The sequence below is a fragment of the Setaria italica genome, chromosome III, assembly GCF_000263155.2.
Source record: "Setaria italica strain Yugu1 chromosome III, Setaria_italica_v2.0, whole genome shotgun sequence".
Lineage (NCBI taxonomy): Eukaryota > Viridiplantae > Streptophyta > Magnoliopsida > Poales > Poaceae > Setaria > Setaria italica.
This window is the reverse complement of record NC_028452.1, coordinates 22,571,264-22,584,250: the sequence shown is the minus strand read 5'-3', so window position 1 is coordinate 22,584,250 and position 12,987 is coordinate 22,571,264. Positions and strand designations below refer to the sequence as shown.

The following is a 12,987-nucleotide window of genomic DNA, read 5'->3' as shown; positions in this document are numbered from 1 at the left end:
TAAATGAGGGGTAGGAGGGAGCGGCGGGGCTGAGGCCGTCCGCCTGTGCAGAAGCGGGCGTCGGGGCGGGAGCGGCGGTCCGGGGAGGGAGCAGCGCGCGGAGTCCGGTGGCGGCGGCGGGCCGGGAGCGGCGGGGCGGGGCGGGAGCGGGGCGCGGAGGCCGGCGGCGACGGCGGGACGGGAACGGCGGTCCAGGGCGGGAGCGGCGCGCGGAGGCCGGCGGCGGCGGCAGGGCGGGAGCGGCGGTCCGGGGCGGGAGCGGCGCGCGGAGGCCGGCGGCGGCGGCAGGTCGGGAGCGGCGGGGCGGGGCGGGAGCGGTGCGCGGAGGCCAGCGGCGACGGTGGGACGGGAGCGGCGGTCCGGGGCGAGAGCTGCACGCGGAGGCCGGCGGCAGCGGCGGGGTGGGACGGGAGCGGCGCGCGGAGGCCGGCGGCGACGGGCCGGGAGTGGCGGGCGGAGACCGGAAGTGGCGGCGGGGTGGGAGCGCCGGGCCCGGGGAGAGAACGAGAGAGAGAAAGCGGATCTGAGGAGAAAGTGCGGACGGGAGGAGAGAAAGGGGAGTAATAAATGAGGGTAGGGGGTAAAAAGCACCTCATAAGCAAAATAAGCAGCTCGTGTGTTGCTTATTTACTTATAAGAAGCAACCTCATAAGCAACTCTATAAACAAGATTGATTGGTTTATAACTAACTTATTTGCTTATTTTTAAGTTGCTTATGCATAAGCAGGAGAAACCAAACAGTTCCTAAACCGTTGTGCATGCCCTAAGCCCTTCTCACTGTTCCCCCCTCTGCAACGAGTTCTCTCCTTCGCTGCCGCACCACGCCATCACCGCGGCGGGGGCGAGACAGCCGGCGAGCGCTCAGCCTCTCCGGCCACCGCCTTCCTCGTCGAGGTGAGTATACCTCGCCCGCCTCGCCCACCCCGTCCCATCCCTTCCATCTTACTTCCCCCGATCCCTCAGTTTCATCCTCCGAGGGGGATCCCAATCTCAGATCCGGCCAGCGACTCACCCAGCGCTATCTCCCGGCAGGCTCCCCGGCGACTCCCCCGCGATCGGTTCCGCCGCCGTCACCGCCGCGCAGGACTCGACAGGAGTAGCGGCGGCCCCTGGTCGCGTGTTGGGGGGCGGCAAGGATGAGCGGGAGGAAGAATGCCGGCAGGACCTCCCCCTGGCTGCTCATCCTCATCTCCGTGGGATGCTTCTTCGCGACCTACAACTTCCTGACCATGCACGGCCGGGGCCGGGACGGGCCGCGCAAGTTCCTCGGCGGCGCCGGGGATCGGGACTCGGCCGTCTCGTACGGGTCGGGCTCCGGCTCCGACCCGGCGAAGCGGTTCCACGTCGCGCTCACGGCGACGGACGCGCTCTACAGCCAGTGGCAGTCCCGGATAATGCACTACTGGTACAAGGAGATGAGGAACCGGCCTGGGTCCGACATGGGCGGCTTTACAAGGATCCTTCACTCGGGGAAGCCTGATGGATTGATGGATGAGATACACACCATGGTGGTTGACCCCCTTCCCGAAGGCAAGGATAAGGTGAGGGCTTGGTTGCTGTTTTTGTGGTTTTCTTTTGGCTAGTTTATGGAATGCTGATACGATGATTTATCCAGGGATATATTGTCTTAAATAGGCCTTGGGCGTTTGTCCAGTGGCTGCAGAGGGCCAAGATCGAAGAAGAGTAAGTAAATTTGCTCCGCCTTTTTCCCCTCCTGGCTGAAGATTTGTTTATGTGCTCATGATGGAAACATTTGCAGCTATATATTAATGGCGGAGCCAGATCATGTATTTGTGAAGCCTTTACCAAACTTAGCCCATGGTGATGAACCAGCCGCGTTTCCATTTTTCTACATCAAACCAACTGAGAATGAGAAGATATTGAGGAAGTTCTTTCCAGAAGAAAAAGGACCTGTCTCAAAAATTGATCCCATTGGCAACTCTCCAGTTATAATCAAGAAGGTATCTCATGATTAACAGAACACTCGGGTTTGGTTATCGTGGTTGCCAAGATCGCATATGTACCCATGCATTGTTCTTTTTACTTTTTATAGTAAATACTGATTTTGTGCTAATGACATTGTTCAATGTTAATCCAATCTGTTTACCTATCATGTTAATCTTGATGCCTTCATAAACATCTTTAGGCTCAACTTGAGAAGATTGCTCCAACCTGGATGAATGTTTCATTAAAAATGAAAGAGGATCAGGAGACAGACAAAGCGTTTGGATGGGTCTTGGAAATGTCAGTATAAAGTTCTCTGCTTTTATTTGTTCTCTTTAACATGTGTGATTCCTATTCATTCCTATTTTCCCATTATATCTGTAGGTATGCATATGCCGTTGCTAGTGCACTGCATGGTGTGCACCATAGTCTCCGTAAAGATTTTATGATTCAGGTGCTAAGTCTTGTCACTAGATAAATCATCTCATAGTTGAGTCATGGCAGTTTATACCATTAAAGATGTGCTTGATGGTGATTGCAGCCTCCTTGGGACCTAAAAACAGACAACACATTCATCATCCATTATACATATGGATGTGATTATACAATGAAGGTGACTACACTTCAACCTTAAGCATCTATGAAATATTTTCAGCCTTGTTGATGCTCTCTATTCCTCTGTAAAATCTACTGGTCTACATCAGAGAAAGATTATATGCTTATGGTTTTCCTTGTGCTAACTCAGGGTCAGCTAACTTATGGGAAAATTGGTGAATGGCGTTTTGACAAAAGATCTTATATTCAATCACCACCACCAAGGAATCTTTCACTGCCCCCTCCTGGAGTTCCTGAAAGTGTGGTATGTGCATAATATTTTGTATCATATTTTTTTGCTTCTACACATGATTGGTTTTTCATGTTCATGAAATCTCTGAGCAGCTTGTTCAATGTATAAAAATGTTTCTTGTGTATTGCTCTATGTCACATTAATTTTCTGTTCTTATTTATTTAGTATCCTCACATTTAGGTTATAATGTGCTCCATCAAATAACGTCAAATGAGTACAATTTTGTTGAGATAACGGGAATATTGGTGTTTGCCTTGGGTGGTATTAATCCAGTATGTAGTTTTCTGTATATGTTATTGGAGACTTGTTGTAAACTGTTGGTCACATTTAGGCTAGGTGCGTTGGTCACGTTTAGGCTAGGTGTGTTGGTCACGTTTAGGCTAGGTGCTCATGAAATTAATGGCTAGGAAGTCTAGATTAGAGTATCGTTTGGTAGAATTTGAATGGACCAAACAATTTATTTCTAATATTCTTTGCTATGAAGATTAGAACACCATGCTTTTTTAGCTTAAGCTTTGTGGCCATGTTAGTATCTACATTATAAACAGGTTTTATCACCAAAACCAAGAACACAATATCTAGCAAGTAGCAAGTTTGCAATTACTAAATAAACAGCTCCTAGTCACCAGAAAAGTATAGGTCTAGAAAGCCTTGCACTCAAGGTTGAGAAAAGCCCTGAAAGCCAGCTACTACCTGAGCGCTATCACTTTAGCAACCGCACTACGACCACGGGGAACACACAACAAGGGGCCTTTTTTTTGTGGAAACCTAGGTTCGAGCCCTGGTTGGTAACCTCACTAGTGGAGGTCACCACTATGCTATGAGCACATTCCTAGACATGTAAAGAACCAAAGTAGCATCCCAACAAGTGTAAACCATATCACAGGGAATGGGGTCAATGCCGTGTTCCAGGACCCAGGAATGCTGTTCCTAATTGTGGATTGAAATCGACAGGGATTGATGTCCTGTCTCAGGCTGGGTCACGGCCCTTCTGCTCCTGGGTCATGAGCTCGGGTTCAGGGTTCTCCAATGATGGGAAAGGAGCGATGAGATGTGGCCATGTGGGAGAGGCTGCTGCAGTGAAGGTTGAACTGGGAGTGTGTGGCGGCAGCTTTGGGGGCGATGGGAAGCATCGCTACATCGAATGATTGCATGGAAGTGGGTAGAACCATAGTGGGAACATCCGAGGTGACGGGTGCTGCTTTACAGGAGAACTGCAAGGGGGAAAGGAAGCAGCTGCTGCTCTTCTGTATGAGGCTTCCTGTTCACGAGACCATGGGTTTGAGGACTGGTTGAGGTTAAAGTGAGCTTGATGGGCCAGGAAATAGCGGCCCAAGGTGTCCTTTATTCCTTTTATTTTTCCTTTGAAACATGTCCATTTGTTTACGTGTGAGTTTAGTCACATACGTATTTTGTGCATCCACCACATACTTGGACCCAGTGTCATCGACCTCAGTTCCTTGGGACCGCGTACCACTACCAAATTATCATTCCTACTCCCTAGGAGGCCCCATATCCTCCAAGTCCCAACCCGCATTCCACGACCCCATTCCTCAACCCGGTCGACCCCATATCTGATCACCATGGTGTAAACGTAGATGCTTGCCATTTCCAACACTAAGAAAATTATTGTACTCTTTTGTTTTTGTTTCATTACATTCTTTGGGGATGTTTTGAGGAATGCCCCCAGCATAGACCTTTTGTGTATAATTTCTTTGCTCGTCAAATTTTCAATTATTTGATTGTTGCAACCTATCAAAAACACTAAAAGAACAGCCCATCCCAATCGTGCACGTGTCAATCATATAACTGCTAAATTTGCCTCATTCAGTTTTACACCAGTATTATCCAACTAGGCTGCTATGCTGTTGAAGTGTTATTGCTGACAGTTGTCGAGAGCTGCCACTTTTACTGGCAATCCACGCAGCAATGGACACTTGAGGAAGCTCAATAGCATTGCAGGTTCAATGCATATTCTACAGCGAACTTACAGAATTTATGTTGAACAGCTTCGTTCTTTGTAATTATTTCACCTTCTTGATACTAGCCTTAGTACGCTTGAATCAATATTTTTGAAGTTAGGATTTCCCAATGAGGCCAACCCTAGATTTTTTTATGTTAATCTGAATTTCTTTTTCAGGTCACCCTTGTGAAGATGGTGAACGAGGCCACTGCAAACATTCCAGGGTGGGAGGATGAGAGATAATCAGATAATTGATGGCTTGGCTGAGTTGGAGCTTACTTCAGCTCACAGCTGGTATGGTTTTTGTTGGAAAAACATAGAAGAATGCCACGGATCAATAAAAGAAGAGTGTTCAATTCATATCTAAAGTGTGCTAGTGTAGGACTGTGGCCAGTTGTCTACAATTTAACGTAGGTTAGTGTTTGGGAAGAAAAGGCTATATCACATTGATCTAGTGAGTTGCATCATTTTTGTACTGTAAAGCAGAAATATGGGCTTTTGGTTACTCTTGGTTCATTTAGCCGTGTTGTAAAGCAGAGATGTAGTTTAGAATCATCCGATGCATACCATGAGGTTTGTTAGTAGTGATCTTGGGACAAATTCTGCTGGGTGCTGACAACATCCTGCTGAGTGCTATCCCTGGAAACCGCCAAAAGCTTTCAGAAATAATCTAATATACCTTCGATATGCAGTTGCATAATAGTTGATGTGTTTTTTTGCTTTCGAACCTGTTTGTAACACTGCTGTCTGTTGTGTAATACTGTACTATTTTGTTCTGCTCAGAATACAAATGCTGGATGTTGCTGTCTAATTTGAAAAGAGCGCCTTTGCACAGTTAGGATTATACTAGTCTGCTTCATCAATGTGTGCCACCATTGTTGATAAATACTTGTTCCAAGTTCCTAAAGCACGATATCCTCTCGTCTCTCTTGAATCTCGACGTTTTCTTCACAGGCATTTTGTGGTGTGAATGGCTTGTGTGGGTTTTGTGCATGTTTTCTTTACACCCCTTACAAAGAATACTTGGCCTCCAGATGATTTTCTTCACATGCATTATGTGGTGTGAATAGGAGACACTTTTTTTAAAAATCGTATGTGTAGGTTCCCTGTCTACCATCACTTTCAGCTCTCCGTCGTGTTCGCGTAAGGTAATTAGAATGGTCGTATCAGGAAAAGAACTTCCGCAAAATAGTGGATGCTTGGGCAAATTAGAATAGGCCCACACAGAACAGAACGAATAGGGTTTGGGTGATGCCGTGATGGTGATGTAGGTGGAGGTCAACGATGGTTGCCGAGTACTGAACTGAGATATCTTTCTTGTGGTGTTTGGGACAGCTTAGAATAGTAGTGACACATACCAGCAACAATGATATTACGCTGCTTTTGTGAAAAGCGCATGCAAGCTGCGACTGATTGCTGACAATCCTTCTGATCCAGCACAATAGCAGGAGCCAAATATCTAATTCACTGGCCAAAACACCAAAGCAGCAGCAAAGCCAAAGGAAACTACAGTGCAAATCACAGAGGAAAAAAAAACGCAGCAACCAAAATAGCATGTACCAACATGGAACGCCTACAGAATTCAGGGTGGAGGTAAGTAGCTTTTGCTTCAAACGCAAACCTTCTTGCAGGATGTTAGCAAGAACTCCTCACAGCTACTCCCTCCATCCTTGACAAACCACGATTCCAAACCACAGTTCCGGACGGAGGGAGTAAAATATATAAATATTTTTGCAATCATTCTTTTTTAGAACGTGCCTGGGCACGTATTTGGCACCGATCACTGCAAGCCGACGAAGGGGGTGTTTGGTTACTCGAGGTAAAGTTTAGTCCGTGTCACATCGAATATTAAGAGTCTAATTAGGAGGTTAATTATAAAACTAATTGCACATATGGAGACTAAACGGCGAGACGAATCTATTAAGCCTAATTAATCCATCATTAGCAAATGTTTACTGTAGCAGCACATTGTCATAATACTAATTAGGCTTAATAGATTCGTCGCGCCGTTTAGTCTCCATCTGTGTAATGGTTTTGTAAATAGTCTACGTTTAATACTTCTAATTAGTATCTAAATATTTGATGTGACAGGTGCTAAAAATAAGCAACGGAAACCAAACGGAGCCTAAGTACGACAATAAACGTTACATTTAGTCAGACGAGGCGCAATACGTATTGGTGTAGAAAAATGCTAGTTTGAAGTTCGAAATATGATGTGTACGTGTAATCCATGATGAACGTAACCAAGTACCAGGGTTGCATATTTCTATGTCATTGCATTGCATCTACGAGGTGCCTGATGAAAGAGTCCTGTGTACACTCACCGTAACAAAGTGCGCCGTATACGTGATGCATGCGCACGGGCCTCGGGTTGGTCAGATGGCTCAGGGAGCACTCCTCTTCGTGGGCGTACCAAAGCACAGGTCTAAGATCCGGCTCTTCGTGGGCGTACCAAAGCACAGGTCTAAGATCCGGCTAAGTCATTGGTCATCTCACATGAACTACGATGTCACTATGTAAAGGTGGGGCAGGGGTTTGGAGGGTTTTCTCAACTTGCGTGAGAAGATTTTCTTCTTCGCAAAATGTCCGGGGGCTATCTTACCCCGTAGGTTGAGTTTTTTATATGTGCTGCATTTTTTGGTCGAGTTTTTTATATTTGCTGCATTTTTTGTAAAAAAGAAACATATATGGTTGCTTCACAAAATGTGTTGATGCCAGAATATGCAGCTTCAGGGAGCGTTGCTATTTTTAGGGCAAGCTTGCTAAGTGCAACAGTTGGAGACTTGGGATGATGGTGAGAGACATCTATATCTGCTAATCATGCGTTCTGCGGCATGCCTACAGCCTAAATGTTTAAACAACCAAAGTGTTAATCACTATATTGTCTTGTTTCAAAAAAATCATTAGAGTGTCACCATATGAACAAAGAATAATGATACAAAGAACAAAAAAGATTTTAAAACCAAAACAAAAAGGGCAGTGCATTTCATAATTCGGCAACCAACACGGAGTGCATACATAATTTGGGAAAAGCCATACAGTGGACTGAAGAAATGACTAAAAGACAAATAAAACAATGGCCTATCCGATCTAGTACTCAAATCGATCGACCCTAAACTGAGTTGTTTTTGCATCCCCAAATTCCAACTAAAAAAATGTACAGTGGTAGTTAAACAAAGGCCATTAGACGTCAATGCACAACGTACTCCACTGCATCAAATAAAGAAGCGCCCCTGAACAGTAGCCGTGCTCCCCGCAGATTAGCACGGCGGCATGGACGAAACAAAATCTAGGCCTTGTTTAGTTGGGGAATTTGGGAGGTGCCAAATTACTGTTACAGCACTGTAGCACACTGTAGCGTTTCGTTTGTATTTGTGAATTATTGTCCAAATATTGACTAATTAGGCTCAAAAGATTCGTCTCGCAAAATACAACAAAACTGTGCAATTAGTTTTTAATTTCATCTACATTTAGTACTCCATGCATGTACCGCAAGTTTGATGTGATGGGGAATCTTCTTTTTGCATAGTGTCAAAGTTGGGAGTTGGGAGTAACTAAACATGGCTCTAAGCCCTCATCGACACGCATTCAATAATGCTTAACGCACCAGCTCTGAGCCTGACGGTGACAATTGACAAGATGGCGTCATCAACCTCCAAAGCACAGCGAAGATTTTGCACTAGATCACTCACTGCGCTGCGTCGCTACCGACCCCCACCATCATGCAATGCATGTGACAAGGAAGATTTGCGTACGTGGTGCGGGATCAATCATTGGACGTGACACGATTAGGTGAGAAACAGCCAAGACAAATTACGGCCTTGTTTAGTTATGGAATTTGGGAGGTGCCAAATTACTGTTACAGCACTGTAGCACACTGTAGCGTTTCGTTTGTATTTGTGAATTATTGTCCAAATATTGACTAATTAGGCTCAAAAGATTCGTCTCGCAAAGTACAACAAAACTGTGCAATTAGTTTTTAATTTCATCTACATTTAGTACTCCATGCATGTACCGCAAGTTTGATGTGATGGGGAATCTTCTTTTTGCATAGTGTCAAAGTTGGGAGTTGGGAGTAACTAAACATGTCCTACTACTCCAATCGAAAAGGGAGGACCCAAGTGTCCATGAACACCGTCCTGGCTTTGCCTTGGCACTGGCCTTTCTTTCCTTTCACATCTTTTCAACCTTGATGGGATCCAGCATGAAGGATAAAATATGGGGATTTCACAAAGATTACGTGAAGTGGTACGAAATTAACATACTTGGAAAATTAGGTTAGACCACAAGGAAACCAACCAAGTTAGTATAACGCAAAAACCTCATTTAACCAATTGTACATGTACTGCAAGAATTTACAAGTTTACTGAAATAATGATATATTGCCACAATTACTCTCACTCATGTAACTTGTGCCATGATTGGTGTATGCCCACATTCTTTATTTTCAGTGAAGAAATTAACGAGAAGAAAAACCGTAACAAATCATTCAAAAGTTACCAAAACAGCCCATGCTTACGAATCCATTACCAATGCCATCATCAAGCTTACTCTGTCGCCTAGCGAGTCCCAATCGGATCATCAGTATTATAAACGAAGCTAGGAAATCCTATCAGCACATGCATTGCACATTGGCTTCCCGGCTACAAGTTCCAACGCGTGGATAAGATGCTTAACAGCACATATAATAGCAGCCAGGTAGTAAGATAGAAGTAGAATTGAAGTGGTAAAGAAACTGTCAAAGCAATGTCGTAGCTGAATAAGGTAACAAGAGGGAATATTGGCGCTTGGAGGCCAAAGCACGCAAGAAGACAGTGACCGAGCGACTCAAGTCACGGCATTTGGGGAGCGTGGCACCGAAGGGTCAAACTTTTCAGCTGGCAAACCAAACACCTCAATTATCGGTCCATTCCATCACCAGACAAAGGATCACCGGTAGTCAGTAAAGAACTGCTCCTAGAGCCCCCCGTTCACAGGAAATGCATGCTTTTGCCTTTTTAAATCCAAGTGATTTGCACCGGTTTCTACGGAATTTAAATTGACTTGTTAGTACGAATTTTCTGTGTCGTTGTGTGAAATTCGTGCACTGTGTCAGATAGATTTCATGCAAATCCTACTTAAATTCATTTGCTCCAAATGGCACCAGGCCCTGTGCTGTAACTTCTGATTAGTGCCCAGTTTTATGCAAAGATGCCAGTGTTGAACTAATCCTTTCAGCTTCCGGTAACAACCAAAGACTTGCGGTCATGAGTTCATGGCAGCATCGGCAGTAACATGAAACTGAGCTACAGTATACTACTGCTGCTTCTGATTGCACTGACAAATGAGCTGAAACAAAGAAAGCGAACGACAGAACATGACTAGATACCCTTGTGCTGCTCGATCCCGCAGTGTGTTGCTGCGTGCTTATCATCAGTTCATGGCGTGTTGCCGTAGCCCAGCCCGCCGAGGATGAGCGGGGCGCTGGCGCCGCTGTACAGGTTGGGGGCCGCGGCCGAGGCGCTGCCGAGGTGAAGGTCGGAGGTGCCGAGTTGCACGGCGGCGGCGGCGCGGCCGTCGGTGTCGGCGCCGTGGTCGTACAAGAGGCCCCTGAACAGGTGCCCGTTGATGGTCACCGCCGCCTGGTACGCGACCTCGCCGGTGCCGCCACAGCCGCCGCCGCCGTCGTCGACGGACGTCACACGCACGCACCTGAACACCGCCGGCCCCCGCACCTGCCGCGGCAGGTTGTCCTTGAACGACGCGTCTGCGGAGGACCAAGGGAATTGATCGATGGCTCAGTGACATCTCTTGAATTGTGTCGCTGTGCAACTGCGCTCAATTGACGCCGACGATGTGATGTGGTTACCTTGGTGGCTCGAGGAGGTGTCGAAGCTGCGAGGCGTGGTGGCGTTGGAGGTGGAGGTGCGGGAGTTGGTGGTCGCCGTCGTGGTCTGGCACGCGAGGCGGGGTTTCTTGGCCGCTGCGGGCGAGGTGGGAGGAGGGGACGCGCCGGCCCCGCCACCGGCGAGCTGCAGGCGCTCCCGGCGTCGGGCGGCGGGGACCCAGGTGCTCCTGACGTGGGTCTCGCACTCGAAGCCGCGGCTGTTGCAGCACGTGCGGCAGCGGTTGTGCGCGCACCCCTTCTTCGCCTGGTTGCCGCAGTCGTGGCACGTCGCCGCGCCGGACCCGGAGCCGGAGCCGGCCCCGCCGCGGCCCTGGTCCAGCATGGCGAGGGACTTCTTGCCGTGGGATCCGTCCGCCCCCGCCGCGGCCTGCGACGGCTCCGGGTGCCAGAACTGGATGGCGGCGGCAGCGGACGACGCGGGCGGCTTGCCTGAACCGGCGTCGGCGTCGACGAGGGTCCGCTGCGCCGCGGCGATAAGCGGGAACACGGGGTCGTCGGCCGCCCGCTGGTGGTGGAGCGAGCCCGCGGGCGCGACGACGAACATCCCGACGTCACCGGCGGCGCCTATCGCCCCGTAGCCGAGGGCCGCGGCTGCGGCCGCGGCCTGGCGCGACGCCGCGGGGCCCCAGAGCCCGGCCGCCAGCGACGCGCCGGGCCCCGCGGAGACGGCGCCGGCATTGAAGCCCAGCGAGAGGTCGTCCCCGCGGCCGGCGGCGGCGGCGGGCGACGGCAGCCAGCCGGCGATCGCCGTGGTGTCCGACGGGAAGCGCCGCCCCGACGACGACGCCACGCTTACTCGTCGTGGAGCGCGGAGCTGGGCACTGAGCAGTGAGCAGAGCAGACAGGATCAAGAACAGTGATCGGGTGGGCTACGCGGAAGGAAGGGGGAGCTTCCTAAAGCTAGAAAGCGCAAGAACACACGCAAGGTGCTCTACACAACTGCGGGTAGAGGCTACACTGCTCCCTTTCTCCCTACCTCGCCTCGCCTCCACTATAAAGAATCTCGCCTAGTTGCAGGAGCACTCAAAAAGACCTAGGCTCTAGAGCCTACGCCCTAGCTAGCTAGCTCGATAGGTCGCTGCGTTCGCCTAGCCTCACTCATCTCTCTCCCCCTTTCTCTCTCTACACGGCTGAGCTGCTTATTGAAGTACTTTCTCCAGTTCTTTTCTACCTTGCTTTCTTTTCTCCGCAGAGGCAGGAGAGAGAGAGAAAGGAGATGAGAAACAAGAAAGGAACGGAGGGGAGACGAGACGGAGATTGTGAATCGGCCGCGTGGGGACCGGACCGGACCGGCCGGCTCTGAGAAATTCCTCTGCGCGGCCGGGATCGATCGCCAGCCGTCCTCTGGCCTTTGGGTAGGCAGAGGCACAGGAGCTCTGCGCTCTGGTGCTCTGGCCTCCAGCTCGCTGCCTCTGCGGCCGCCGCCTGCCTGCAGCGCAGTTGCAGCGCGGTGCTGCCGCGGCGCGCGTTAAAAGCTGCCCCGCGCGCGGCCGCGCACAGGACACGCGCGGCAGGCCTAGCTGCCGCCTAGATCGGCGGCAGCGCGCGCCGCCCAGGCGGAGCCTGACGCTCATCCCGCTCCCGCCCGTCTTTGCTTTGCGCTCGCAGTGGCAGTACCTGCTGGGCAGTGCGATGCCGGTGTCGGGAACGCGACGGCGTCGGTCGCTCTCGCCTTTCGCTCGATCGATCGATGCCGGCTGCTGCTGCTGCTGCGGTTAATGGCGCGGCAGGGCAGGTCCTTCTTTTCTCCGCGGCTGGGCAGGGGCTAGGGCTAGCTGCCCCCGGTACCCGGCTATGGCTAGGGAGCTAGGCGGTAGGACTTGTGGAGAGGAGGTACTCGATCGATCCATGGGCCATGGCGTAGGTGCGGCGCTCCTGCAGTCCTGCCACGCCTACGTTGCGAAGGGCAGGGACGGCAGGTCCGGTTCTTATCCGGGCGGCGGATCTGTACCAAACAGCGGTGGAGCGGGCAAAGCACGAAATTTTGGGCCTTGTTTAGTTGGGGAATTTGGGAGGTGCCAAATTACTGTTACAGCACTGTAGCACACTGTAGCGTTTCGTTTGTATTTGTGAATTATTGTCCAAATATTGACTAATTAGGCTCAAAAGATTCGTCTCGCAAAGTACAACAAAACTGTGCAATTAGTTTTTAATTTCATCTACATTTAGTACTCCATGCATGTACCGCAAGTTTGATGTGATGGGGAATCTTCTTTTTGCATAGTGTTAAAGTTGGGAGTTGGGAGTAACTAAACATGGCCTTGGTTCGGTTTTCAAGTTTCACGGTTAGAAATTCATCCTAGTTTGTTGCCCCTCTTTCAAATTCCGTTCATAGGTTCGTACAGT

General features: G+C 49.6%; 2 protein-coding genes across 3 annotated transcripts; one reads left to right on the top strand and one right to left on the bottom strand.

The window, feature by feature from the left end:
- Positions 1 to 742: 742 nt before the first annotated feature.
- Positions 743 to 5,565, top strand: LOC101768504 (hydroxyproline O-arabinosyltransferase 3). The gene is made up of 9 exons (XM_004962180.4): positions 743 to 894; positions 1,033 to 1,541; positions 1,616 to 1,683; positions 1,760 to 1,961; positions 2,147 to 2,244; positions 2,329 to 2,398; positions 2,486 to 2,557; positions 2,690 to 2,803; positions 4,932 to 5,565. The coding sequence occupies exons 2-9, from the start codon at positions 1,137 to 1,139 to the stop codon at positions 4,995 to 4,997; spliced, it is 1,095 nt and encodes a 364-aa protein (XP_004962237.1). The 5' UTR covers positions 743 to 894; positions 1,033 to 1,136; the 3' UTR covers positions 4,998 to 5,565.
- A 4,386-nt stretch (positions 5,566 to 9,951) lies between these two features.
- LOC101769453 (protein LATERAL ROOT PRIMORDIUM 1) lies at positions 9,952 to 12,674 on the bottom strand. Of its 2 annotated transcripts, XM_022824974.1 has the most exons (3): positions 12,259 to 12,674; positions 10,603 to 11,462; positions 9,952 to 10,500 (listed from the first exon to the last, which is right to left on the bottom strand). In XM_022824974.1, the coding sequence occupies exons 2-3, from the start codon at positions 11,183 to 11,185 to the stop codon at positions 10,172 to 10,174; spliced, it is 912 nt and encodes a 303-aa protein (XP_022680709.1). In that variant the 5' UTR covers positions 11,186 to 11,462; positions 12,259 to 12,674; the 3' UTR covers positions 9,952 to 10,171. The 2 variants fall into 2 exon arrangements, with proteins under 2 accessions (XP_022680709.1, XP_004962238.1); XM_004962181.2 differs by lacking the exon at positions 12,259 to 12,674 and having other exon boundaries at positions 10,603 to 12,226.
- Positions 12,675 to 12,987: the final 313 nt, after the last annotated feature.